Source organism: Telopea speciosissima, chromosome 4 (genome assembly GCF_018873765.1).
Source record: "Telopea speciosissima isolate NSW1024214 ecotype Mountain lineage chromosome 4, Tspe_v1, whole genome shotgun sequence".
In the NCBI taxonomy this organism is placed as follows: domain Eukaryota; kingdom Viridiplantae; phylum Streptophyta; class Magnoliopsida; order Proteales; family Proteaceae; genus Telopea; species Telopea speciosissima.
Genome location: NC_057919.1, coordinates 13234136 through 13259738, shown reverse-complemented (window position 1 = coordinate 13259738; position 25603 = coordinate 13234136). Strand labels below are relative to the sequence as shown.

General features: G+C 39.7%; 1 protein-coding gene across 2 annotated transcripts in view; it reads left to right on the top strand.

The window, feature by feature from the left end:
- The first annotated feature begins 12189 nt into the window (after window positions 1-12189).
- Window positions 12190-25603, top strand: part of LOC122658713 (GTP-binding protein At3g49725, chloroplastic) — a 47527-nt gene continuing 34113 nt past the window's right edge. Inside the window, exons 1-8 of one of the 2 annotated variants that reach the window (XM_043853799.1) lie at window positions 12190-12727; window positions 13213-13277; window positions 13743-13805; window positions 13925-14014; window positions 14507-14619; window positions 15585-15653; window positions 17078-17222; window positions 17348-17403. In XM_043853799.1, the coding sequence (XP_043709734.1) occupies window positions 12271-12727; window positions 13213-13277; window positions 13743-13805; window positions 13925-14014; window positions 14507-14619; window positions 15585-15653; window positions 17078-17222; window positions 17348-17403 (1058 nt within the window). In that variant the 5' untranslated portion in view covers window positions 12190-12270. The remainder of the gene's footprint in view (window positions 12728-13212; window positions 13278-13742; window positions 13806-13924; window positions 14015-14506; window positions 14620-15584; window positions 15654-17077; window positions 17223-17347; window positions 17404-25603) is intronic. The other variant, XM_043853798.1, reaches the window with a different exon arrangement.

Sequence of the window (25603 nt, the reverse complement as noted above, 5' to 3'; positions counted from 1 at the left end):
TTCTAGGGAAAGAGAATGCCAGTGCACGTCGCCCCTGAACCCAGACACAGGGGCGTGAAATGACCACCGCACTCCGCAGTCATTACGCGCACCCTTGTGTCAGGGCACAAGGGCGGCGTACACTTCGTGACCAGGTGGCATTCTTTCTCCCCTTTTTTTATCAATTAAAACCACAATCAGTTGGGACGAGGAGCTCTTAAAGATCTCTAAACCATCACTTCCACCCAAAATAATCATTATCACCCCCTCAATGTCTTATGACTCTTGGTGGTGTACCTTAACCAATGATGGTAAATTTAGTATGAAATGAGCAGCTAATTTTTGTCATACCTCTTCATTTCTTAATTTCACCCCTTCCGTTTTGTGGAAGTTTTTTTGGAAACTTAATTTACATCCTAAATTCAAAAACTTTTTCTGACGTGTATTACATGCAGGGCTTCCGGTTAAGGATACAATTTCGAAATGGAGTCAAATTGATTCCACTTGTGCTTTCTGTGACACTTGTGTCGAGACCCACTGACACATTTTCCTTACCTATGATTGAGTTAAACATATTTGGGCAGCCGGTCCTTTGGTCTCAGAACTGAGTTTATCAGTCATTCCTCCCTAAAACAATTCTGCATTTCCACTTTGATGAACTACAAGTTTGATAAGCCTTTCTTGACTAGGGTTTTTTTTTCCAGTTTCTATTAGGGAAAATATCATCCCCCACCCCTCTAAGTTTGCTTAATATCAACCCAGTACCCAAGTTTCCAAAAATGATAACTCCCTCCCCTACTTTATAAAGATTCTATCAACCGTACCCTAACCGTTAAAAACTGTCATTAATTGATGACATTGACAGGTCCAATTTACCTAAAACCCCAGATTACCCTCAATTTATTTTAATTCCATTTTTACCCCTCCAAAAGGGGTCTTCTTCTTTTTTTATTTCCGCCATTGACAATTTACCTAAGACCCTTTTACCCTTCTTCTTTCTTCTTCTTCTTCCTCCTCCTCCTCCTCCAACCCCTTCTCCTGCAAACTCCTACGAGAACAAAAATGGAATTCCTCCATCTCTTCCTCTCCGCTTCACTAAACCCTGACTGTAGGTACCCCTTTTACCCTCCTTCCTCCTCCTCCTGCAATCCCTTTTCTTGCAACCTCCTAACCTAAAATCGCCGACGATCAGAAGGTACTCACTCTCTGCCCTCTGCAACTCCCCACCCCCGCCACTTATCCTCGTCCCTCCCTCACGGCCTCACTCCTACCTCTGTTGTTGTTCATTTAATGCCAGAGCTGGCCAAGAAATAACCCATGAAAGAACCCATCCGAGACCCCTGTTGCGCATATGAAAGACTAAAACAGGGGGTTAATTTCTTTTGTTTTTTAAACAAATATCAACATTGACAAGAGAGGAGTTCTCGTCTTCTTCAAGCTCTGTTCAGTCAAACACCCGTAACGCATCTGAAACAGCTTTATTTTTAGTTCCCGAATTTGCAGGTCACCATGGACCCGCAAGGTCAGGTGGGATGCGAGCACGGAGTTTCAGGGAGGTGGATTGGCAAGTATGGGTTCAGGGAGAGGAGCTGTTTCGGTGAAGTGTGCTGCCGATACCCTTTGGGGTTTCAGGAATCAGCGCGCAGTAATGGGGATTTCAATGAGATGTTTCAGGTGGGGTTTGAAGCTAGTAACGGGGTTTCAGAAATCGACAGTGCAATAATGGGGGTTTCAAGGAGGTGTTTCAGGTAGGGGTTTAAGCTAGTAATGAGTGTTTCAGGAAGGAGTTTTAGGTGAGGCATGGTTTTCTGTAGCAGTTCGGTAACTTAGAAGGTCTTGTCATTTGGTCTTGAATCAAGACTCTTATACAATTGGTTCAACTATGCACCTGTGAATTTCTGAAATGTATTTTTGTTCTTAAGAGAAATAGGCCAAAAAAACAGGGTACCACCAGACTGAGATGGAGATTTCGTATTGCCAATAGACCACAGCCCATATGGGCCACAAAATTGGATCGGAGTAGGTGTCCTTTGAGGGCAATAATCACACAAAGTACGAAGAAAAAACTGCTGGACAGATAATTAATAATTTCATAAATCAATCTGAAACCATGGAATGAGCTTGATCTATAGAAGGTGTTTCTGGTTTCTGGTGCAAGTTCTCATGAAACCATCTTTTGGGATCCTTAAATATGAGCTTTCTGTTTGGCCATTAACTGGTTAATATCAAATTTGAGTTTCATTGGTAGGTGGTTAGACCCTCGTATATCACCATCCAAGGAGACGGTGGTGGTGGTGGTGGTGTTGGCGGTGGAGGACGAAGAGGAGGCGGCGGCAATAGTGGTGGCGGTGCTGCTGCTGCTGCTGGCGGTGGAGAAGGAAAGAAAGAGGTATTTTAGGTTGAAGATGATGAAATGGGTAGAATTGAAAATACAGTTTTAATTTTCAAATAATTATGGGTGAGTGGGGGCAAAAAGAGGGGTAATTTTGTCTTTACATATGTTTTTTTAACAGCGTTACATATTTAGGGTACGGTTGATAGTAACTTTATAAAGTAGGGGAGGGGGAAGATATTTTTCAAAACTTGAATAGTGGATTGATATTATGCAAATTTAGAGGGGAGGGGGATGATATTTTCCCTTTTTATTATTACTTGTTATTTTATTTCGGAAACCAAGAACAATATTATTTTCAAATTTATTAAACCTAATCCTTTGTTTTTTGATAAAACCTAATCCTTTGTTGGTTATGAGGAAGGTGGATGGAGGATGGAGGATTTACATATATCTCCCCCCTCACTCTCGTCCTTGGATGTAACAAATGATGAGTTTGATATGTCTTTTCCTACTTTACCTACTCTATATTTTCCTGTGTTGACATGTGCAGGACACGACTTTAGGAGCATAGGATCATCAGGGTGGGCCTCATGCATTTTGCTAAAGGGCAAATTTATTTTTATCGCAACAGGGACCTTATATCCGACTCATTTTTTGGAACCATAACTTTTTGGAATCCTCACAGGATTAGATCATGCTACGAAACTAGGGTTGAAGATGAAAGAAGTTTGGTGCTCTCACAAGAACCTGCCTGGTCTTCTTCCATCTCCATCCTAATCTCCGTGGCCTTTGGAAATCATTAATCTCTTTTTGCAAGTGGCGGACATTTATAAAGAAGTGTCCTTTTCTATTTGTCATAATTACAACTTAACTAAACTTTTGCATTTTTTGGGCCGATAAGGCATTAAACATCAAGTCGAATTTTGTGTATAACCTTGATGTAAATTTGCCCTATAAGTAATAGATAACCTTTATTTTCCCATCAAAAGAAAAAAAAAACACACACACAATCAGTTTTGGACATTGGATGACATTTCTCGTATTAAAGGGAAATGAGAAAACACAGACATAGTGGGAAGAAGGGGAGGCGAAATGACCACCCCACCCCTATGAAAGGTGAAAATTCAACCCTGATGCTTATGCATGTACTCTCATTGGCCTTTGCATAAGCACAGAGGCCACACTCCCCTTAAAAAAGGGGGGAAAGAAGGGAGTGAAATGACCACCCCACCTAAGGGTGTCAATGTGTACCAAGTATCGAATACCAAAACCGTTTCTGTACTGAATTATTAATACTCAACCATATTGAATTTTATTCGGTACGGTATCAATATGGGCCATAATACTGAAAATATAAATACCGAACTAATACCGTAATGAAATACCTATTTTAATTTGTATCAATATGAGATACTTGTACCAAATCGGTAATCGGTGCGGTGTTGGTATTGGTATGGGGCATGCATATGTGCAGTGTATCGAACCAAAACTATACTACTATCCCGAAACCATACCGATTGACATCCTTAACCCCCACCCCATAAAAGGCAAAAATGTCACCTTTGTTGATGCTTTCGCACGTTCTCCCATTGGCCCCTACATTGGTGCAGGGGCCACGCTCTTGGATAGAGAACGTGTTCCTTGTTAAAAAAGAGAGAGAGAGAGAGAGAGAGATAACGCTACTTGGCCGTATGACCCCTGCGCCAACACGGGACCAAAGGGAGTACACGCCCAAGCATCCAATATGAGGCGGAGTGGTCATTTTGCCACCCATTTGTCTCCTAGAAAAATAGTCTTTCAAGGCATCACTATGCCTAGTGAACTATAATGCTTCATTACTTGCCAGCTTTTTGTACTTGGGTTAATTCATGTGATACAGCAACAGCCCCAACATACAACTCAATGGCAAAATTTTTGTCCAAATAAGTAATGAAGTTTTCTGGTCAAGTGCATAGCGCACTTGGTAGCTAGTGGTGCGTAAATGCCCATTGCTATTAGAAAGTCTTGAGTTCAAGTCTCCGGATTCATATCCTACATCTCCCCCTACTTATAAAAAATTATAAAAAAAAGTAATGAAATTTTTTTGGTTTTTTGATAGGTAATAAGTAAACAATGAAGTTGTTCAAACTTTGTAAAATGACCACCTCACCCCTATTTTTGCTGTAGTTTTAGCGGGGTTGGACCGTCCAGCTCCCGCCATGGCTGGACAGAATCCTTTTCCCTCATCAACTCCCTCAATGCCTCCTCTCTATTCCCCCTTCCCACCCCCTCCGTTGTAAGCATGGTGATCAGAAAACAGTCATTGGCATCCTAACCACTGAATCTGCAGAACGTCTACCAGAGTTGCCGCACACGGCGCCGTCGCTACAAGCACCCCTGCTGTTGCCCTGCTAATACAATCCCCTTTGTGGAGCCTGCAAGCACCAGCCCCCGAACCCGCCCCTGTTGCACATCCTCATAATTACGTACCCCTACAACGTTACCGGAACCACCCCTTCCTATGTAACCAAAACCTCCTGCAACCAAAAACCCCATTTACGTGAGCCCCCACCTGCAGCACTCCCCTGCAAATCCCTCTCTGAAACCGCCAATCACTTCCTCCACGAAACCCCTGACCGTTTGTCTCTCGCCCTTTTGTCCTTGTTCGTGAACATTAATATCATTTCCCATACAGAAGGGATCTAAGCAGCACATGAGAAAGGGTAAACCTTTGGGTAACCTGAGAGCCGTTCAGTGAATGGTATAAACAAATTCATACCAGATTCAGAACGAGGGGAGGAACGTTCAAGATCCAAATAAGCTCACTAAAGGAAGATTAGACTGGAGTATATTGATTCATTCAAGCATTAAACATTTAAAAAAAATTTCGTTTCAAGTTTTAACTGTACGTGAGCACCTATGAATTAAGAACAGAACATAAAAAACATGAGGGAGAGAATCCAAAAAACATAATACAAAAATTGAAGGCAGATTCCAAAGAAACCACTAAATGAACTCAATAATAAAACCCAAATTGATTTCATAATTTCATTGAACTCTGTTTCCAAGGTCGAGAATCTCAGTGCCATGGTGTCGGTGACGGTGTTGTAACTTTCATTGTCGGTGGTCTTAGTGTTCTCAACACCATTGATGGTGCATCATCGGAGTCGGTGGGTTGTTGGAGTGTGATGGTAGGGCGGTGTGCAATTTGCGTATCTATCATGACAGACATGGCGATGCTAGACAGCTTAAGGGCCCGTTTGTCAAATACCTAGAGAACTCTAGGATAGTTGATCAGTTTATTATGTACAAAATGGGGTCGCCGAAAGGCGTAAGTGGGTAATCGCACCCTTATGGACATGATAAGGAGTATGGTTAGTAGGAATCTAACTGGCCCACACTAAGCCAGACCACATAAAACTCCTAATACAACTCAATGACCCCCTTTATTAGACCAAAACCCTAATTAGCCTGGTTAAGGATTTAATTATATCCAATAAAATTCTAACAGTATCTTTTGCAACTCCAACCCGAGCAGTGGCGGAAGTACCCACCACCACCGATAAAGAAGGGAGGGAAATGCAACGAGGAGGATGCCAGGGGAGGGGATGATTGTTTTTCTAACCACCCTACCCATGCCCGAACACTCTACTTGAGTGGGGTCCACCTATTACAGACACTGGGAACTAGGATTGTGAAGGTAATTGGAGGAGATAATTTTCCATGGCAACCGTCCTTGGAGAATACGATTAGTTTAGAGTTTGGCGAGTTGCTTCACCGATTTAGCCATCTAGTCTATGTTTGGATAACAAGAAAAAAATAAAAATAAAAATAATAATTTGAGGAGAGAAATAAACACATAAAACAATCATTGCATCATCATGATTTTTGTCTCACTATGTTTTTCCTTTTCTTTTCATTTAATTTCTTGGCATCTAAAGCCTTAAGGATAAAATAAAGGGAGATTTTCATGGACACCCTCTATAAGTTTACCGAATATCATAGACACCCTAAAAACTATCAAAATATAAACCTTCCCCCTGACATTAAGCACAGTTAGCATCCAAAGTTGAAATGTCCATTTTAACCCCCTTAGTAATCATATAAAAACCTCTCATTCCATCTTCTTCCCTCTTTATACAAAGCAATGAGGTGCAAAACCAGCAGGAAGGGAGTGTATCTCAACTGTGAGATCTCTCTCATAAGTCATAAGAGATCCGATCATGGAGAAATTTCAGGGTAAGCTTTCTAAATCGTACTCCTCTTGGAAGTAGGGCTGTAAATGGATAGCAAAAAATCCGAATCCGATCCGAGTTCGAATCCGTTTAAGAGGTTCCGAATCCGAAATTTTGGTTTCCGAAAAATATCCGAATCCGTCCGAAAGCTAATCAGATTCGGAGTCGGATAATTTATTATCCGATTGTAAATTATGATTTTTTAATATTTTTTATAAAAATATATCAATATTACTGTATTACCCTTATTATTTGTATTTTATAAGGTTATTTTCGTAATATCACTCTAACTCTTAAGTCTTAACCTAATACTAGGGCTTCCTATTCTCTTGAATCTCTTCCTCCCTCTTGCACTCTCGATTCTCAAGTCTCAGAATTTCAACTTTCAAGCTCTCAACAGCGCCGGCAGTTTGCACTCAACCCTCAAGCTTCAAGGTCACTGGTCACTCACTCTTGATTCTCGACTCTTAGCGGCAACGGAAACGACACTCGCACAACCCCTTCGACTCTCGCTTTGGACCAATTAGGTATACGATTCTTCTTCTTCTTCCGTATCTCTCTGTTGGTTCTGGCTCTCGCTCTCTTCTCTTTGCTCTTTTTTTTTCTTTTCACTGGTCGAACTGTAGAATGGCCGAATAGGTTGATCAAAGTTTCAGAGGGAAAAAAAGGGGTGGTGAGCGTTTTTGCTGGGAATCGACAGTGGGTTTTTTTTAAGTCAAATGGGTGGGGTGATTTGCTGTGAAAATTGAAGAAGTTATCTGGTTTGGGGTCAAGGAATTGGGTGGGAATGAGAGTCGAAGGGAGGAGTGTTTTGCTGTGAACGTCTGAGTGTTTTTGTTTGTTTGAATTTGCTGTTACAGGGTTATAGCAGGGGGTAAATGGGTAATGAAAGGAGAATAGATTACTGTTGGAGTCGAGAGGGGGGAGGGGATGGGGAGATGGCTCAGATGGGGCTGCTGTAGAAGATTTTTTTTACACATATAGAATGATTTTTTCGCATTGAGCCTCTGTTTCTACTTTCAATAGCAACGAGTAAGTAAATCTGAAACAATAAATACGAGGTTGATTGCAATTCTTGTACAATCTTTTTTTTTGATAAAGCAATTCTTGTACAATCGTGGCTCTATAAGAGTTACACAAGTTCTTGTTGTTTCTGAAAAATCATTAAATATGGTTGTACCCATCAAACAGTGACCACTGACCAACTACCATTACCAGCTCATTCCAGCTCCTCTATTAACTTCTCTTCTACTAAGTGCATTTAATAGCCAACCACAACCAGCTTCTGCAACTATTCTCTTTCTCTTGTTCTCTCCCTTTCTATCCACTTTCCTATTCTAAATCTCATTTGGGTTCTCCTTCCTTTTTCTCCATAAAGCAATTATTATGTCTGGAATTGAAATGGCTTCAACCATCAAGCTTTCTTATAAGAGATTGAAAAATGAAGGCGGCCCTGTGTATGATGATGATGATGATGATGATGAAGAAGAAGAAGAAAAAAAAGCAGAGGAGGGGAATGTGAATTGGAGGGTGAGGAAATGACCCAAGATCAGAAAGGGTGCTGGTAAGAAGAGGCCAAAGATTTGAATCCCAGGATTAAGAAGGTTCTTGAGGAGAAAAGCTAAGGTGATCTCTGCTGTTAGGGTTTCATGGAGTAAGTTTTTCAGGAGATTGAAGGAGGGTAGACCCTATATGGGTGATCTCTTTGCTGGGAATTATTTGTTCATGCAGGTCACTTCATCTCCTTTGAAGTGTACCGATAAGTCCTACATGGGTCTTGGCCTTCATGGCTATACTTCATAGACCTCTCTTGGGAAGAGTGCTTAATGGTCAATGAAGTCCTCTGTTGGTATACTCTGTTTTTCTTCTCTTCTTTCCTTTGGGTTATGTTTTTAGATAATTTGTAATTCTTTGGAAGGTTATAATATGATCAAATGTTTTCTCAATTCTCACTATTCTTTGATGCTGTCTTTTGGTTAATGTAGAGGAACTAATTAGGATAATTGGTATACAAGTACAGGGAATCTAATCTCCATTACAGATCTAAATGCAACTAGTATAAAATGGATTACAGATCTAATCTCACTTGATTAGCCCTGCCTAGAGCTGGCATTTGTCTTTTGCATTAACTATTGTAAATGCCATTTGTTTCATTTCATAAGCACAATTATCATTCTAATTTGTTCTATCATGTTGTCTCTTGCTGTGCATTATTATTTACATTTTCTTTTTCTCCAAGTCTTGGTCAATTGAGTGATAAGTTGATGTTAGTCTCTTTTTAGATGGCTGCCCTTATCCGGAATTATAGTGGTCTCCCTTGAATATCTCTCATGTACATTTAATGAGATGATATCTTGCAATTAAGTTGACCACATTTAGTAATTTATTCAACTTACCTCAAGTAGGCTTTGCTATTTGTTTATGTGCATTTTTTATTATTCTTGAGCCCTGTGAATTTTTGGAGTAATTTCTAATTGAAGCATAGGTACATGTTTAAATCCATGTGAGAGACATAAATTTCCTCTATAGATCCCAAGTACATCCTGTTTAATTTTTCTCTCTTCCCTCATTTGTTTTTAGGTTGAACAATCTTGATTTAAGATTGAGTTTAGGAAGACTTGAGCTAGGAGCAAGGATTGGAACTTGAAAGTATCCAAAAAAGTGGGAGTGTGGGTTTCTCTAAGAGGTAGGCTCATTTCTCAAAGTAACTTATAGATATTGCTCTTATCATTTAATAAAAGTTTATTAATAGATTGTGAATCAAGTAGATAAGATCATTTGCTAGGGCTTGTCAAATTTCTATTGCAGGCAGATGGTTTCCAGTTTCACATTGGTTGGAGTTGTTATCAATGGAGCTTCGTTGTTTGAAGCACAAGCTAATGACAAGCATGCAGAGTATTTATATGTGTAATCCTATTTAGAAGTGTATTAGTGTAATCGTTTATTTCCGGTAGTTTAGTTTAGAATTGCAAAATACTATGGTGTTTGTCTTTGAACAAGTGTTTGCTAGTTTTTTAATTTGAACTCATGCTTAAGGATTTGTTAAACACATGAAGAGCTTCATTTTGGGGTTTGATTTGAAAATCACATGTTCAATCTACACTATTGTCATTTTGAGCTTTATTACCTACATTTGGTGAAGAGTATTACTATTTATCATGGGTATAGTTTTCAAATGACAATGGTGTAAAAAACTTCATTTTGAGGTTTGATTTGAAGATAACAGGATCAATCTATCCATTAAGATAACAGGATCAACCTATCCATTAACCTAATGATAATCCAATTTAAAGAACAAAATAACACCTTTCTAAGAATAGGCAGCAGTTAAATAAAATAGGTAATCGGAGTCGAAAATCAGTAATCGGAGTCGGAAATCGGTAATCGGAGTTGGAAATCCATAAGTGTAATTGTTCATGAATCGGATAGTTTATCGGATCGGATAGTATCCGGATATCCGATAAACTCTCGGATTCGGATACGGTAATACCATTTAAATATCAGTCGGATATCGGATCGAATTCGGATAGTGTATTTGTTAAACGGATTCGGATAGTAGTGAATCTGAGCCGAATCCGAGCCGTTTACAGCCCTACTTGGAAGTAACCAACATCGAACCTAATGGACCAAGAAATAATAGGGTATCACTGGCTTGGGATCAATTATTATACAAACACTCAAATCCAAGAACAAGATTTACCGAAAAAAAATAAATTTGCAAGAGCAAGAATCAACAGATCAAATAGGTCTGAAAACAATACCCAGATCAAACAAGTAAGAACAACAACTACTGGAGTAAGATGACATCCAGAATGAGATCGAGTTACCCTCAATAATAGGATAACACAGACCTAAATAGAATATGGATCAGAAAACAGATCTCAAATCGAAGAAGGAACCAATACTAGATTACCAGAGACTGAACTGGAGAAGATCAATAATTCACATCAGTTGGTCTGATGGCCTTCAAATATGGATTGAGTAGGGCTTTATAGAAGTGAGTTTAAGTCCCCCAAAATATCCCCATGATCTGCTGGTCAGAACACTACTAATTTCAGAATCAACAAATTTGGAAAAAGGAATCTATTGTAGCACCCGAAGCCAAACACTACTTCGGCTTCTCTCCCTCTGTTGATTCTTGTTCTGTCGCTTCTAATCCTCCATTGAACACTATTTCTCTTTGAATCAACCCCACGTTGAAGCTCACCAAGCTTCCACTTCTGATATTATGGATTTCCTTCCTTCAGAGTCTTCTGATTCTGGTCTACTAGATGAGCTCATTAATGGATTCGTACCCAAATCTGGCTCTTCCCGCTCTAACATTAATAACCCTTCTCCACTATACCGTAACTATGGAATGTCTGTGGATGGGGCAATGGTGGAGGACTTGGAGAAGCATATTGACAAGTGACCATTTCAGTCTCTATATGGAATGCCAAAATGCATTAGAAGAAATAGGACAAATAGAAGGGGAAAAACATACCAGTCTTGCTGTTCTTACTTCTTCCACCGTTAGACGATTGTTATTGGTGAAGCCTGATCTCAATCCAGAAAGTGCAGTGAGAAACTTCAAAAGGCCTTTTTGGTTTAGAAACGTGCCTGAAAAGCCTAAAAGTACATATATTAGCGCCAAAAGTGCTGATTCTTGTAGAGCTCGTTGAGACCTTCAAATCAGCGCCACAAGCGCTGATTTCTGTAGAGTTCGTTGAGACCTTCAAATCGTTATGTAGTTTGACATATGTTTAGTTCTGATACGAACTAAACCAGGTGGGTCTTTTGGGCTTCTAGGGACATTTTTGTACTTTTCTGGGTTAGGATTTCCTTATAAAGGGTTCTTATATCGTTGTGAGGGTGAATGTGAGATTTGAGGGTTTGTAGTCATTCTTTAGAGAAGCAGTGAAACCAAGTTCTATTGCCGACCATGGATATAGCCTACCTTCTTGGGGGTGAATCACGTAAAATCTTTGTATTGTGTGTTTGTGCGTTTGATTTCTTTCTCTTCTATTTTTCTTTTTCTTCTACAAATCCCCCTTTTTGGGCGTTGTTTTTCTAACAACGATGATGAGAATGGTGTTTGCATTTGGGGTTTTAATCTTAAGGGTATTATGGGAAGTTCACCCAGTGGTAATGGTAATTTCACCATTATAAAAGAGTTAACATCGACTTAACTGCACAGAGCTAGCAGAGTGGTCTAAGTCGAAATAAAGTCATACTATAGGAGGTGCCTGTGATATTTTGATAGTTTTTGGAGCGTCTGTTATATTTGATAAACTTATGGGGGGTGTCCATGAAATTTTCCCTAAACTGAATGAACGATTAAGATTTGATATAATAAATATTTTTTTTGGTAAATATTTGACATAATAAATCAACGGTCTAGATTTGGGGGTTGAGTCACATGGACGTGCTCCCCTTTGGACAGCCTATGAGCATAGTGCACACTGCACATGCAATGTACAGAAAGATTTCTGGATTTTGAAATCTTGATTTCCAGCTCATCAGCCCGTCCAAAGGAGACTTGCCCACGTGGCCAGCTGTGGTGCCACGCCACAAGATGTCCGGCGCTTCCCTGCGCCGTCGAGGAGCCCGATCCGTTTTAAGGTGGCAGAGGGTAGACGCTGTTCCATTTTACCCTTCCCAAAATATTAACTATTTCACTTCCTTTCAACGGAATTCATGTTTCATAGATTCAAAGGGATCATTTGATCACACAGAGCTCCCAGAGAATCTGTAAACTTCTAAATGTTGAGAAACATATCTCTTCTACGAGCTCCACTCAGGTCTCTTCCTCAAGCTCTCATTTCATCGTCGCATTGTTTGTCGTATTCAAGCACAGGTCATTTATCCTCCCGAGTTTCTGCCGTTGCATCGTCTTCGGTTTCTTCTAACCCCTCCTTTCCTGCAACTCATATCCTTTATTCTCCCTTTTCCAATTCTTCGCGACGGAAAAGTGAGGAAGAATACGATAGTAATTTCGTCTACAATCGAGACCCAGAAAGACCTCCCAAGCTGTTCGTTGTCCAACCTCGTATTAGGCCTGATACCCTCTTACAGGCGAAACTCTCTGAAGCCCTAAACCTTGCCAATTCCCTCGAAGAGCAGCGAGATGGAGAACTCAGCGGTGAATATGGCGAACGGGAGCTGCCGCAACATCTTCTTGTTCAGAACCCAGCCGCCAGGTCGTCTAAGGCGCACGCAGGTTGGGTTTTAGTTGTACTTCGCTGAGTTTGTTAACTGTGTGAGTATTGAATTTTCATTAAATTAGGTGCTTTAGTGGCTATTATTCGATTGCTACTGGGAGTATGAAATTCGGCTAATGGTCTGAGATTTAGTTCACACTTCATATATCATAATGTACCATACGAGGACTGCCATTTGAATTTACAAGTTAGCTTTTAGTTCCGGGACTTATTGTTTTGGTCAAATGGCTTTTCAGATGGTTCTCATGAAGGATTTCCTACTGGTAGCAATAGTAATTGACTTTTTTTTTTCTGGTTTGAACTTAGGGAACCACACTTTTAATTGTTTCCAATTATTATCTGGAATTTGAAATGGCTTGTGGTATACTATGTATTTGGTCAGACTTTCTTTGGCCTTGAATTTTGCATGCTCACCCTTCTACATGGTGCATTTTGAACTTGTTGAATTATGTGTTGATTGTTTATGGTTGGTGTTTTGTGCTAGACACATATTTTGGACCGGGAACAGTGGAGACAGTGAAATGCCATTTAAATGCTGCAGAATCTGAGGCAAGAATACATTATTTTTGCAATTTCCTCTTCCCATTCTTATTTATGGGAAAGAGAATGCCGCCCGGTAGCGCAGCGCACCCCCCTGCACCTTGACATTGGGGCGTGAACTGACCGCCACACCCCTTGGAAACCCAGAAATGATCAAGGGTGCGACGGTCATTTTGCGCACCCCTTTGTCAGAGCGCAAGGGCGGCTTGTCTGGCGTGACCGGGTGCTGTTCTTTCTCCCCTTATTTATCTATTTATTCTGCTAGGATAATCTGCCTTTTGTAAATCCATAATTCATAAAACCTACAAACCAGAGGTGCAAACTTGTTGTCGCATTCCTACCAAATATGAATGGCTGGCATTCTGCTAGCTTCCATTCGAAAAATTTGGGAGGATATTGGTAGTTGTCTTTTTTTTCTTCTATTGAATCAGGATTAGTTACGAACTATAACATCACCATTGTGACTTCAAACAGGAAGAGTTGGATGCAGTTTTTGTAAATACAATCCTTTCAGGGGTTCAGCAGCGAAATTTGGAGGTAAATTATCTTACGCTTTATTACTTAATACAATCTTTGCTAATTTATTAATATCTAGTCCAAGAGACCTGATATGATATATTATTACTTTTTTCTTGTTTTTTAACTCAAAATGACAGCGGGCTTGGGACAAACCTGTTTTGGATCGCGTGGGTCTTATAATAGAGATATTCAATGCACATGCCCAAACAAAGGAGGCAAAGCTACAGGTGTAGTTAGTGGCTTCACTACAGAAATTCATCACATGGTTTTGATTTTAATTATGGGTTATATATGTGCATTGTGCAACAAGCTTGTCATGACACTTGTTACCATGTGGCAGACTTGGATGGGCATGGTAACTCTATGTGGTAGAGGACCCCCACACCCATTTCACTGGTCAAATTTCATCTTGAAGTAGACACCTTAAAAGTGAGTTCAAAATTATGCAAAAGTACAGAAGTGTCAATGGATTTCATTACAGCGATATGGCATTCTCTTTGATATTATAACACTTTAAGCTCACTTTTAAAGTGTTTCTTGTAATTGTTTTGGGCTGCAACTTGACCATCTGTATGGATGTGGGGGTTTCTATCAAATGGACCCATCCATGACTGCTGATGTTGCAAGTAATGATAGAGATACAAAATGTCATGAATGTTCGTTTCTCATAAATGGATCACTTCCTGCTGATATTAATTTTTGTGATCCTCTTTTAACAGTCAGAACTTGCAGCTCTTATGTACAAGAAAACTAGGCTTGTCCGTGTACGTGGCGTAGATGGACGTCTTACTTTTGGTGCAGAGGGAGAAGCTGAAGTTGTTAGTGCTCGGGGGTGAGCTTTTCCGCGGTGATGCTAGAGCATTTATCAGTTATAAATATAGTTGCCAAAGTGTCCAGGTGCCTAGGCACCTTGTTGTTGTCGCCTTGTGTCCAGGCCCCCTCTAATGCCTTGGGTCGAAAACTATGGTCATAACCACAACACACCCCCCCCCCCAAAAAAAAAAAAAAAAGGTGTAAAATATTTCAGTAATTGGACTTCCGTTGAAACATCTATCTTGTACATTCATGGACTTGTTGTCTTGGTCAAGAAATAATGGAGTGGAGAATTGGAGCTGGCAGATGTATAGAGTTTAATCCAGTCATATTCTTCAATCGGGAAATCCAGATTTCAAAATGCATTGTGGCATCCAAAGTTAACTTGACTGTCAAGTTCTCTCCATGAAGTAAAACATGGTCAGCATGGAACTTGGGCCTTGGTTGATCTGAAGAATCCAGTAAGAAAGGGAAAAACAAAACCAACAATCTGCCATATTTGATTTTTCTTTCCCTTATGTCATGCCGTACTTCTGAAATTATTACAGTAACAGAGCATTGTGTTTCTTCTAGATGGAACACTTCTTGGTTGTGCTTGCTGTAGGAAAATTGCCAAGGGGAACTGCTCTTGTCTTGCTGATTGATTTTTCTGTTTGTTTTTTGTGTGCTTTGATTGCATTTTGCTGAAAAGGAGTTCCATGGACTAATGATTATGTGATGTAGACTTTCAATTATACATTTCTTTGAAATTCAGTTGATTTATTTTGTTATTCAGCTTTCCATTTTGATTGGTTGATGTCTTGTCAATCTGCTAAACATATCCCTCCCACACCGAAAATTTTCTTTCTCATTGTGTGATGATTGTATGGAAATGCTTCATTGAAAACAGTTCTAAATTTTTACTGTTCGAGTTCTACGTCATGCATTTGGATGTAACTATATATGTTCTTGAACATTTCCTGATGCGGATTATTACCATTGCAGGAGAGGAAGTGGGGGACGTGGTTTTATTGGTGGTGCTGGAGAAACAGAACTCCAACTTCAACGTCGAAGGTTTACTTCACCTTCCTGTTTCAGCAGTTGACTTATAGACTCATTTTTTCCCGTACATAAGGATTTTTTGTAATGAATATTTCTGGTTTGGATATACCTCTGCCACTCTCATGTCCTAGTTAGAACTAGAAGGCATTCGAAATGGTGTTATTGAAAAGAAAAGGGAGGTGTAAAATAACTGTGATATTTAAATGCTCAACTCAATATATGCTAGATGATCACTTTTAGCAAAGCGAGATCTTCCCTACCGCACCTCATAACAGTGTCTGATGTTGAGATACATATCCACGTCTTTGTAACATAACTAGGTCAAACACAGGATGTTTCATCTTTTGTTTATTTTAATTGTGTTTCACCTTCATCCAAAAAAGAGACTCCTCTTAGTGAAGGAACTGTTGGACACCAGCATGAGGAAGCTTTGCAAGAATTATGTCCTTAGTTGGTATTGTCATATTTATATGCAAACTGCATTTCAAATAAGTATTGTCTTCTACTATTGGATTGTGCTGCTCACCAATTATCTCATTTTCCTTTGATGGTTAGGTGTCCTTGGCACATGCATTTAATACTGGACCATCTATCAATGGGCTTGCACTGTAGTATAATTTTTTCCCCCAGTTTTGTGTACTCATCAGCTATGCAATCTCCTTGAGCAAAGGGCCATCTTTAGCACAGGCATGTATAATTATATGGCCGACCGGTTCATAAAGATTCTACTTTGAACTTCATTACTTCCACAAACCCTTTGTACTACACTGGAAGGTGATCAAGAGCATGGGAGAGTCAGCTGCTATACTTTGTCGGAAGTATTGCTTAACCTCATTGTGGGATGCTAATTTCTTCTCTTTTTTTTTTTGGTGATTTATAACTATGGGAGGTCCTAAAGTCTTAATAGGTGTTGTTCATAAATCACAAGAGACTTCCATATGTGCCAAACTCAATCCGAGGTGACTTGGGTCTTTATGTTTATACCTGCTGGTCTATGAAGGCTCCACATGGCATTTAATTGGATCCACTGTCCACATGATAGGATGATGATATGTCTTGAAGCCTTGCCCTTGGGTAAACCTATATAGCACTTTAATTGTGAGATGTTATTCTTCTCCTCTGGGTGCTCAGTGTACTGGAACTCGTAGACTGGTTCAACACCAATTCTAGTTTCTGGATAGTGATTTTTTTTTAAAACCTTTCTCTTCCTATCCTCTTTCTTTTCGTTACCTGATTTAGTCCTGCATACATTCATGTGAATTTATATCCTACAAATTTTGCTTTCTGAATTTAAGAGAATGAGACTTCTTGACTGATATCTAGCTGCACACATAGATTTAACTTACTGAAATATTGTGTTTGATGACTAGTGCCTAATGGTAGCTCTATTTGATTATTATGTTTCGACTGATGCTACATTATACTCCAATTTTCAGAATCTTAGAGCGGCGGAATCATTTACTATCCCAAATTGAAGAAGTCCGTCGGACTCGAGCATTGCAACGTGCTTCTCGCAAGAGGCGTGGAGGCTTAAATGGTCAAGGCTTAGTAACTGTCGCTGTTGTTGGGTACACAAATGCGGTATGTTTTCTGGACTAATTTCTACTTTCCTTTCAAAACCACGAGTCTGATTTGATTATAAAAGATAATAAAGTTGACAATTTTTGAGTAACCTAGTTGATTTACCCGCACCATTTCTATGACAGGGGAAGTCTACTTTAGTTAGTGCTCTTTCAGACAGTGATTTATACAGTGATGACAGGTATTCTATCCTGAAATACCATTTCTTATAGACTTAAATGTTCTGTCATCTTGATATTTCTGAGAATGATTTTTTATTTAATATTGCATTATATATTAATATCCATGTTGGACCTGCATTGGATTCAATGGGAGTCTTGGCTGACATTTCGTATTTTTTTTCTTTTGCCCACTTATGTTTGGCATAAATGAATATCTAGCTGAAATGATCTCTCTCATGTTTTAGGAATAGAAAAAGAACATTTACCATAGACTATGACCATCTTTTCCTGTATTAATTTTCAAGGTTTTAAAGTTTCCCCTTCTCCAGTTAGTCTTCTATGTGTATATTTACTGGTACAATTCACAAGATATATTGTTGAATAATGTACTCTAGAATACCGTGGTGGTATTCTGGTCTTTTTGGGTTTTATATTTATGTTTCTTTATGTATTGCCGACTCGGCTAGAGTAAGGACAAATATGTCCTATTTTTGTAATTCCTCTCCTTATAAATAAAGGGCTTACCTGATCGTATAGATCATTCAAGTCATTCATTAAAAATTGTTTTCTTAACATGGCATCAGAGTCAAATTTCTGATCTAAGTTTTCAAAACCCTTCCCCCCTCCCATCGTTTTTTCTTCCTCCCTCTTCCTCTTGATTTCTTCTCCTTCTTTTCTTCTTGGTTCTCATTCTCCACCTTAGGGCAGCACGGATGAGGTGATCGTATGATCTAGATGCTGCCCTCCATACAACCTCATCACTTAATGTTCTAAACAGAAATTCAGATCGATAGCTGCTGCCTTTCTCCTCTGCGATTTTTGGAGTTCTTTTTTTTTTTTTCTGAAGATCAAGCCTCTCTCTACTTTGAAGGTTGATATTCCTTGTTGGAGATCCATCCTGGCAGTTCTGGACAGCACTTATCACAGCTCTACAGCACTTTTTGAAGCCCCCTAACCAATATTGATCTCCACTTTCAGTGTTTTATAAAACCCTGACACTTTTCGATATTTGGGTTAGGGCTGTCTCCTATTGCTGATTTTTTCAGGGGTGTTTTATTCATACAAGAGGACCACTCAACCTTGATATCAGCAAATTTTTCTGGGTTTGTTTGAAAAAAAATTCAGGTCTTCTCTATTCGGATCGATTTCTACACATATCAATTCCTTTTTCTGGTTCTTCTTTGGCCGATTGCTTCAACCTTCTTGTTGGTTCTATTGATTGATTCTTTGCAAGCATGCCAGGCTCCGATATTACTACTGCCACTTTTGGAAGTGATGGACAGACACGGACATATTGTTTACCTCTTGTTGCTCCTATCAAACTTGATGGCACCAATTACTTAATGTGGTCCAGGTCTACTTATTTGACCATTGTTAATCGAGGACTTACTGGACATATTATTGGGAGTACCACAATGCCAGCTGAACCTGGTTCTCTCCAGAATCGATGGGTGTTTAATGATGCTATGGTAATGTCATATTTGCTACACTCTATGCAACCTGACCTCTCCAGCAACTACCTATTATTGGATACAATGCATCACATATGGAGTGCTGCCAAGGGGACTTATGGGCAGGTAGGGAATGATGCTCTGGTGTATGAGATTCGCAAGAAGGTTCATGACACCACATAGAAGGAGTTATCAGTTTCTAAATACTATGCTGCCCTCAAGAGTTTATGGCAGCAATTGGATCATTACTCGGATTTTCAGCCTTCTACTGCAGCTGATATTGCTGCCTATCTCAAACACGTTGATAAAATCTGTGTTTATGACTTCTTGGCAGGTCTGAATGTTGAGTATGACCCTATTCGAGTGCTAGTTCTTAGCCGGTCTCCTTTCCTTACACTGGAGCAGTCCTATGCTTTGGTACATACTGAGGAAACTCGTAGGGCTGCTATGCTCCATACTTCTACTGTAGATCGGTCTGCTCTACAAGCTAGTTCCAGCTCAGCTACTATTAATGATGGCTCTCCTATAGCTCCTACAACTACTTCTTCCACCAAGGAACCTGTTAAGTGTGAACATTGCAACAAATCATATCACACTAAGGCTACTTGCTGGAAACTACATGTGAAACCTGCTGATTTTGAAGCCAAACATGGTAGTGGTAAAACTAAAAACAAGGCTAATCACATTGTAGCTACAACCCCCACTATTGAACATGGTCTCTCCCAGGAAGAATTACAGGCTTTCAGGCGTATGTTATAGACTTCCGCTGCCTCTAGTACATCTCTTCCTGCCAGTTCTTCTACTCCATCAGGTTCCCACTGTGCCCATTCAGGTATTTTATTTGCTGGTCATTGTGCATTGATTGTCTCCACTCCAGAGATCGTAGACTCCGGTGCCACTGATCACATGACAGGTTTCTCTAGCCTCTTTCATAAATATTCTCCTACTTCTGGCAAGGATAAAGTAAAAGTGGCTGATGGATCCCTCTCATCCGTTTCAGTGTAAGGATCCATTAGCTGCTCACCTTCTCTTGCTTTGTCTTCTGTTTTACATATTCCCAATTTCACTACTAATTTTTTTTCTATTAGTAGTCTTACTAAAGATCTGAATTGTAAAGTAATTTTTTTCCAACTCATTGTGTTTGTCAGGAATTGGAAACGGGGAAAACGATTAGATGTGGTAAAGTGCATGGTGAATTGTACCTGCTTGATGATGGTCATCTTCCTCCAAGAGCATTACCTTCTCAATAATGTCTGCCTTCCTCTTTCTCCTTTGAATTACACTAATGGCATTTTAGATTAGGACACCCCCCTTTAGGAACTTTATCCCATTTATTTTCAGCACTGGTTAAAACTTGTAATAAAGAACATTTTTTTTTGTGAGGCTTGTGTCTTGGCCAAACAGACGCGCTCAACTTATCTTATTTCTAATAAAAGAATTTCTTCCCTTTTTCATTTAGTTCATACTGATGTGTGGGGTCCTAGTCGTAAAGTTACTGTTTTTGGTCATCGTTGGTTTGTCTCTTTTATAGACTGTTACTCTCGAACCACTTCGGTCTATCTAATGCAACACCAAAAATGAAGTTTTTTTTTCATGTTTTCAGCACTTTTATACGATGGTTCAGACCCAGTTTAATGCCACTCTCAAAGTTTTGAGATGTGAGAATGGGACAGAGTATATGGAAGGTCAGTTCCAAAAATACCTTGCTTCCCATGGGATTATACATCAGACCAGCTGTGTTGATACTCAAGCCCAAAATGGTGTGGTTGAAAGAAAAAATCGTCACCTAATGGAGGTGGCTAGAGCTCTTCTATTTGTTCGGAATGTTCCATCTTCTTATTGGGGTATGCTTTCCTTACCGCAACATATTTAATCAATAGGAGGCCTTCTCGGGTTCTTGGGTCCAAGTCCCCAGCTGAATTGTTACATGGCTCCTCTTCCTTTGTTGTTCCCCCTAAAGTATTTGGCTGTGTTTGTTATGCTAGGGACACTTGATCCCCTGGTAAACTTGAATCCCGTGGCCTCCGCTGCATCTTCTTGGGTTACTCTGCCACCCAAAAGGGGTACAAGTGTTATTATCCTCCTACCAGACGTACTATGGTAAGTATGGATGTGGTTTTTCATGAAAGTCTTTCCTATTATTCGTCCCCACCTCTTCAGGGGGAGAGTGTTAGTGAAGATGTGCTGACCATAGAACCCCCCCTTCAGTGTGTACATGATGAGTCTGTTCTTATTCCTCCTGCTCCTATTCCTTCCTCTACTTCAGGGGGAGACTACAGAGAATGATGACATTCCTATTCAGGGGGAGCTCACTCCAGTCCAGAAAACCATTATTGAATTTCAGAGGATTGATGATTCTAATGTGAAAGTCATACAAGGAGCAAAAACAGACATAAGCAGCTTCAATCCACTACAACACCATTACCCATCCAGTTGCTAAACCCGGATCCAGAACCTACTTCCCCACCTGGTAAGACTTCTTCTCTTGAGTTACCTATTGCTGTTCGCAAAGATGTTAGAGTTTGCACTCAACACCCTATTTCCCATGTTGTTTCCTATGACTTTCTTTCTCCATCTTTTCGTGCATTTGTAACTTCTCTTTCTTCTGTTCGTATTCCTCAAAATTGGCAAAAAACTCTATCAAATGGAAAGTGGAAGGCAACAATGATGGACGAAATGGAAGCCTTAAAGAAAAATGACACTTGGGAGCTTGTGGTCCTTCCACCAAGGAAAAGAACTGTTGGATTTAAGTGGGCGTTTGTGGTGAAACTGAAGGTGGATGGCACCGTGGATAGATATAAGGCACGACTCGTAGCGAAAGGGTTCACTTAGACATATGGGATTGATTACCAGGAGACCTTTGCCCCTGTTACAAAACTGAATACTGTCCGAGTTTTGTTATTTTGTGCAGTTAATCTTGGATGGCATTAACAATAGCTGGATGTGAAGAATGTTTTTCTTAATGGAGAACTTGATGAGGAGGTGTATATGGATATTCCACCAGGGTTCTCTAGTGACAAAACCAAGGCAAAGTGTGTAGATTGAAGCGTGCACTTTATAGGCTGAAGCAATCACCTCGAGCGTGGTTTGGCGGGTTCCACAAGGCTATGATTTTTGTAGGCTACAGACAGATTAATGCTGATTACATTTTTTTTATTAAAAGAATTGGTGGAAAAATCACTGTTCTTATAGTCTACGTTGATGATATTGTGGTAACTGGCAATGATGGTGATGAAATCAGTTATTCACTTATTTGAAGACCTTTCTTGGATAGGAGTTTGAGATTAAGGATCTAGGAAAGTTAAGGTACTTTCTTGGAATTGAAGTTGCCAGATCTTTTGATGCAGGCCCAGATTAAGGGCGCTTAGACCACCGAATAATTGTAAGAAGACTAGCCCATATTCAAGCTCAAAAGCTCAAGTTCAGCCTAAGGCCTAGCACTTAGGCTTGGCCCATAATGTAAAGCAAGCCCATAACTAACATTTCTTAGCCTTTATTATGCCATGTAGAGGTTTAATCTCAGCCATTTAAGTTCAATTGGAATCGACGATTGAGATATCGTAGGACATTTTAGGGTTTGATATGTCGAAAGCTTCATAGTGGAAGATGATGTGGCATCCTCTTTGGTGATTGTTTCAACTCCCATAGTGGAAAATGATGTGGCAACACTTCTCCTAAGTATTCTCTTGGTACATGCTCTTCACATGCATTTCCCAAGAGTTTTCCTTGAAGACTACAAAGAAGGCTACTCCCAAGAGTCTTCCTTGAAGACTACAAAGCTAGAAGTATCTTTTCTAGAAAAATCTATTTTCTTGTTTTGCAAGTTATGATTTCAACCTTGGATTATAAGGGTATGATTGTCTTTTTATGTGCGTAAGGCCTATAAATAGTGGCCAATTCTCATGTAATTGATAGTGAAGTTGAAATTTGATGAATGAAAATCGTTGTTGCTCTATTGAGTAGACATTTGAACCATGATGAGTTCCCTATGAAACCAAGATGAGTTCCACTTCAATCAAGCTGAATTGAATCCCTCTTTGCATCCTAGAAGAGTTGCAAGACCCTTGGAGCTACAAACACATCCTAGAAGAGTTGAGTTTCAGCCCATAACAATTCTATCTCTACCCTTTTTTCTTTGTTTTAATTTTATTTTCCAGAATTCATGTACTCACTTCATGAGATATTTCGAGCATCTTACATACTTTTTCTGAAGATGTCTTCTTCATAAAAGTTGGAGATCTTTCCCTTATCTCGAACCTCCAATTTGAATCACCCCAAAACAATTTGTGAGTACAAAGTTTTCACTATTTTTCTGATCGTGTGCGAATCTATCCTGTTTAGCTTATTTGTAATCGAGTAGTACTCACTCTCCCAATCCGTTTGTTCAAGTAGCCTAGTTGAGGTTGCATCATCTTCTAAGGGCATCTTTCTCTCCCAAAGGAAGTATATCCTGGATTTGTTGACAGAAACTGGTTTGTTAGGATGACACCCTTCAGATACTCCTATGGAAGCTGATGTTCGTCTTAAGGAAAAGGAGGGTGAACCTGTTGATAAGGCCGGTGTTGGTAGAATCGTGGGCTAGAAAAGAGAGACTGAGAGAATAATTGCTTATATTAATTGATAGGTAAGCCCCTCTATAATAGAGGGGAAAGTTACAAGAGATTTAACTAGGCGATGTGGGACTAAAACCCACATAGCCGACTTACACTTAATAATATAAAAACTACCCCAAAAGGACCAGAATACCCCCACGGTATTCTGGAGTACATATTCCAACACTCCCCCTCAAGCTGGATTATACAAAGAATTAAAGAAAGAAAATCCAGCTTGAACTAAAGAAAAAAAGAACTCCATAATAATGCTAACACTCCCCCTCAAGTTGGCGCATACAAGGTACTAATGCCCAACTTGAACAAAATGGGAAAAAATAAGTTGTAGCAGAATCCAGCTTCAAGACAAATGCAGCTCCCAAATAAACCTTCAAGAACTTGAAAAAATAGATCTTCAAAACTTGGGCCGACTTGATCAGCAAACCGGGACTGGAGTGTCTTCCAAAAAAGGCTGTTTTCACCAATCTTCTATTGCTGTCCAGTGATGAATCTCTGAATGATAATCTTGAAGATAAGTAACTAGGGTAGCGAGCAGATGAATAAAGCAGCAGAAAAGATCAAGCAACGGAAAAAATCAACCCAACTGTAGAACCAAGATGAAACTCTGATCTTTTATGTTTTGCACCAAGTGTTCCTGCAAGTTTTGCTTTCTGCAATGGCTGCAGTATACTGTACATAATCCCCCCCTCACGTGTAGTACACGTGGACATAACAGAGATGATGTAAGTGATAGGGCAAAAACATAATATTCCAGAATTTTCCAAAAGGTGCCAAGGGTAATGGAAAGAGAAGAAATGGCAATTTAGAGAATACCATAAACTTCCAAGGTGGTTATGGGTATATGCCAAAGGTATGGTTTGGGAGGTGGTGAAGTGAAAAGAAGTAGTGGGATAATGAACCATGGACAAAGCAACACAGTAATTTTCAACCTTTTTCAGTTGATCAAACGAATCCCAAAACACCAATCTCCAATGATCAGATCTGAATTATAAAAAAGCAGGTCTGATTTTTAGAAGGAGAAGGCACCATTCTTCAAAAACTAGATCGATCTTCACACAAGGAAGAACCAGTGTGCAAAATTCCAAACTATAAACTCCCACATGCTAAATAGAATTGACGAAGATATCTGGACACCAATGGATATAAGAAGCTTCAACAAAAACCTTGGATCAGATCTGAATTAGTGAATAAGGTTAGGATCAAGCTCTTAAAGTGAGCCGGATATGAACCAGAAAAGCTTCACATAACTGAATAGGTTCGTAGTTGCAACTAATAACCTTGGAACACACTGTTATAATCCCAAAGAAACTGATCTCCAGGGTAGTAGATTCGAGTCTTCAATAATGAAAGAAATTCGATCTCCAATAGTAGGATACTCAGTCTCAATAATAGGGCAGCAGTGGTCCACATAAAGGCAGCAGTAACATGTCAACCAGTCATGCTTACAGAAGCCAATCAATAGAACCAGAAAGGTAGGTAGTAAAGCTCAATAGAACCAATAAATATAAGATAATCTCTCAGTAGATCCAATAGGTAGTTGAAGTAGCCAGCCATACAAGAACAAGGAAAATAGGTTGATAATTGGAAAAATCGAGCCATAAGAATGAACTTGAATTTTTTCCCAAAAATAACTGATGAATGATGCTGAAATATGGGTTGAATACTCCTCTGATATGTATAAGACTCTCCTCAAAATATGAGCTTGATAGGAAAACCCTAACCCTAAAATCGATTGTTGTCAGGGTTTTAGAAAACCCTAAAATTGAGATCGATTTAGGGAAAGGGGGTTGTAATTGCTGATGTAGACATGTAATAGATGTTGACTAAGGCTGCTAGAATGGAACTTCCAAGGTGAACAATCGATCTTCAGTAAGAGTGAGACCCAATCTTGAAAGGGGAGAGACTCCAAAAAATCGTAGAAGTAGAGCAGGGCAGCATTACAGCATTACACCAGCATAAAGGACCTTCTTCAAGCCTTGAACTGATGAAGGAGAGTTCTCTTTTAATGTTAGAACCACCTCCTAAGCACTTGAACAACAGCAAACATCCCTAGCCCAAACCGATTTCTATGAGGGTTTTGGAAAACCCTGAAAAGAAGAGATCGATTGGGGTAGGGGTCTTCAAAAAACTTGGATAGGTGCAATATTGAGGTTGATTAG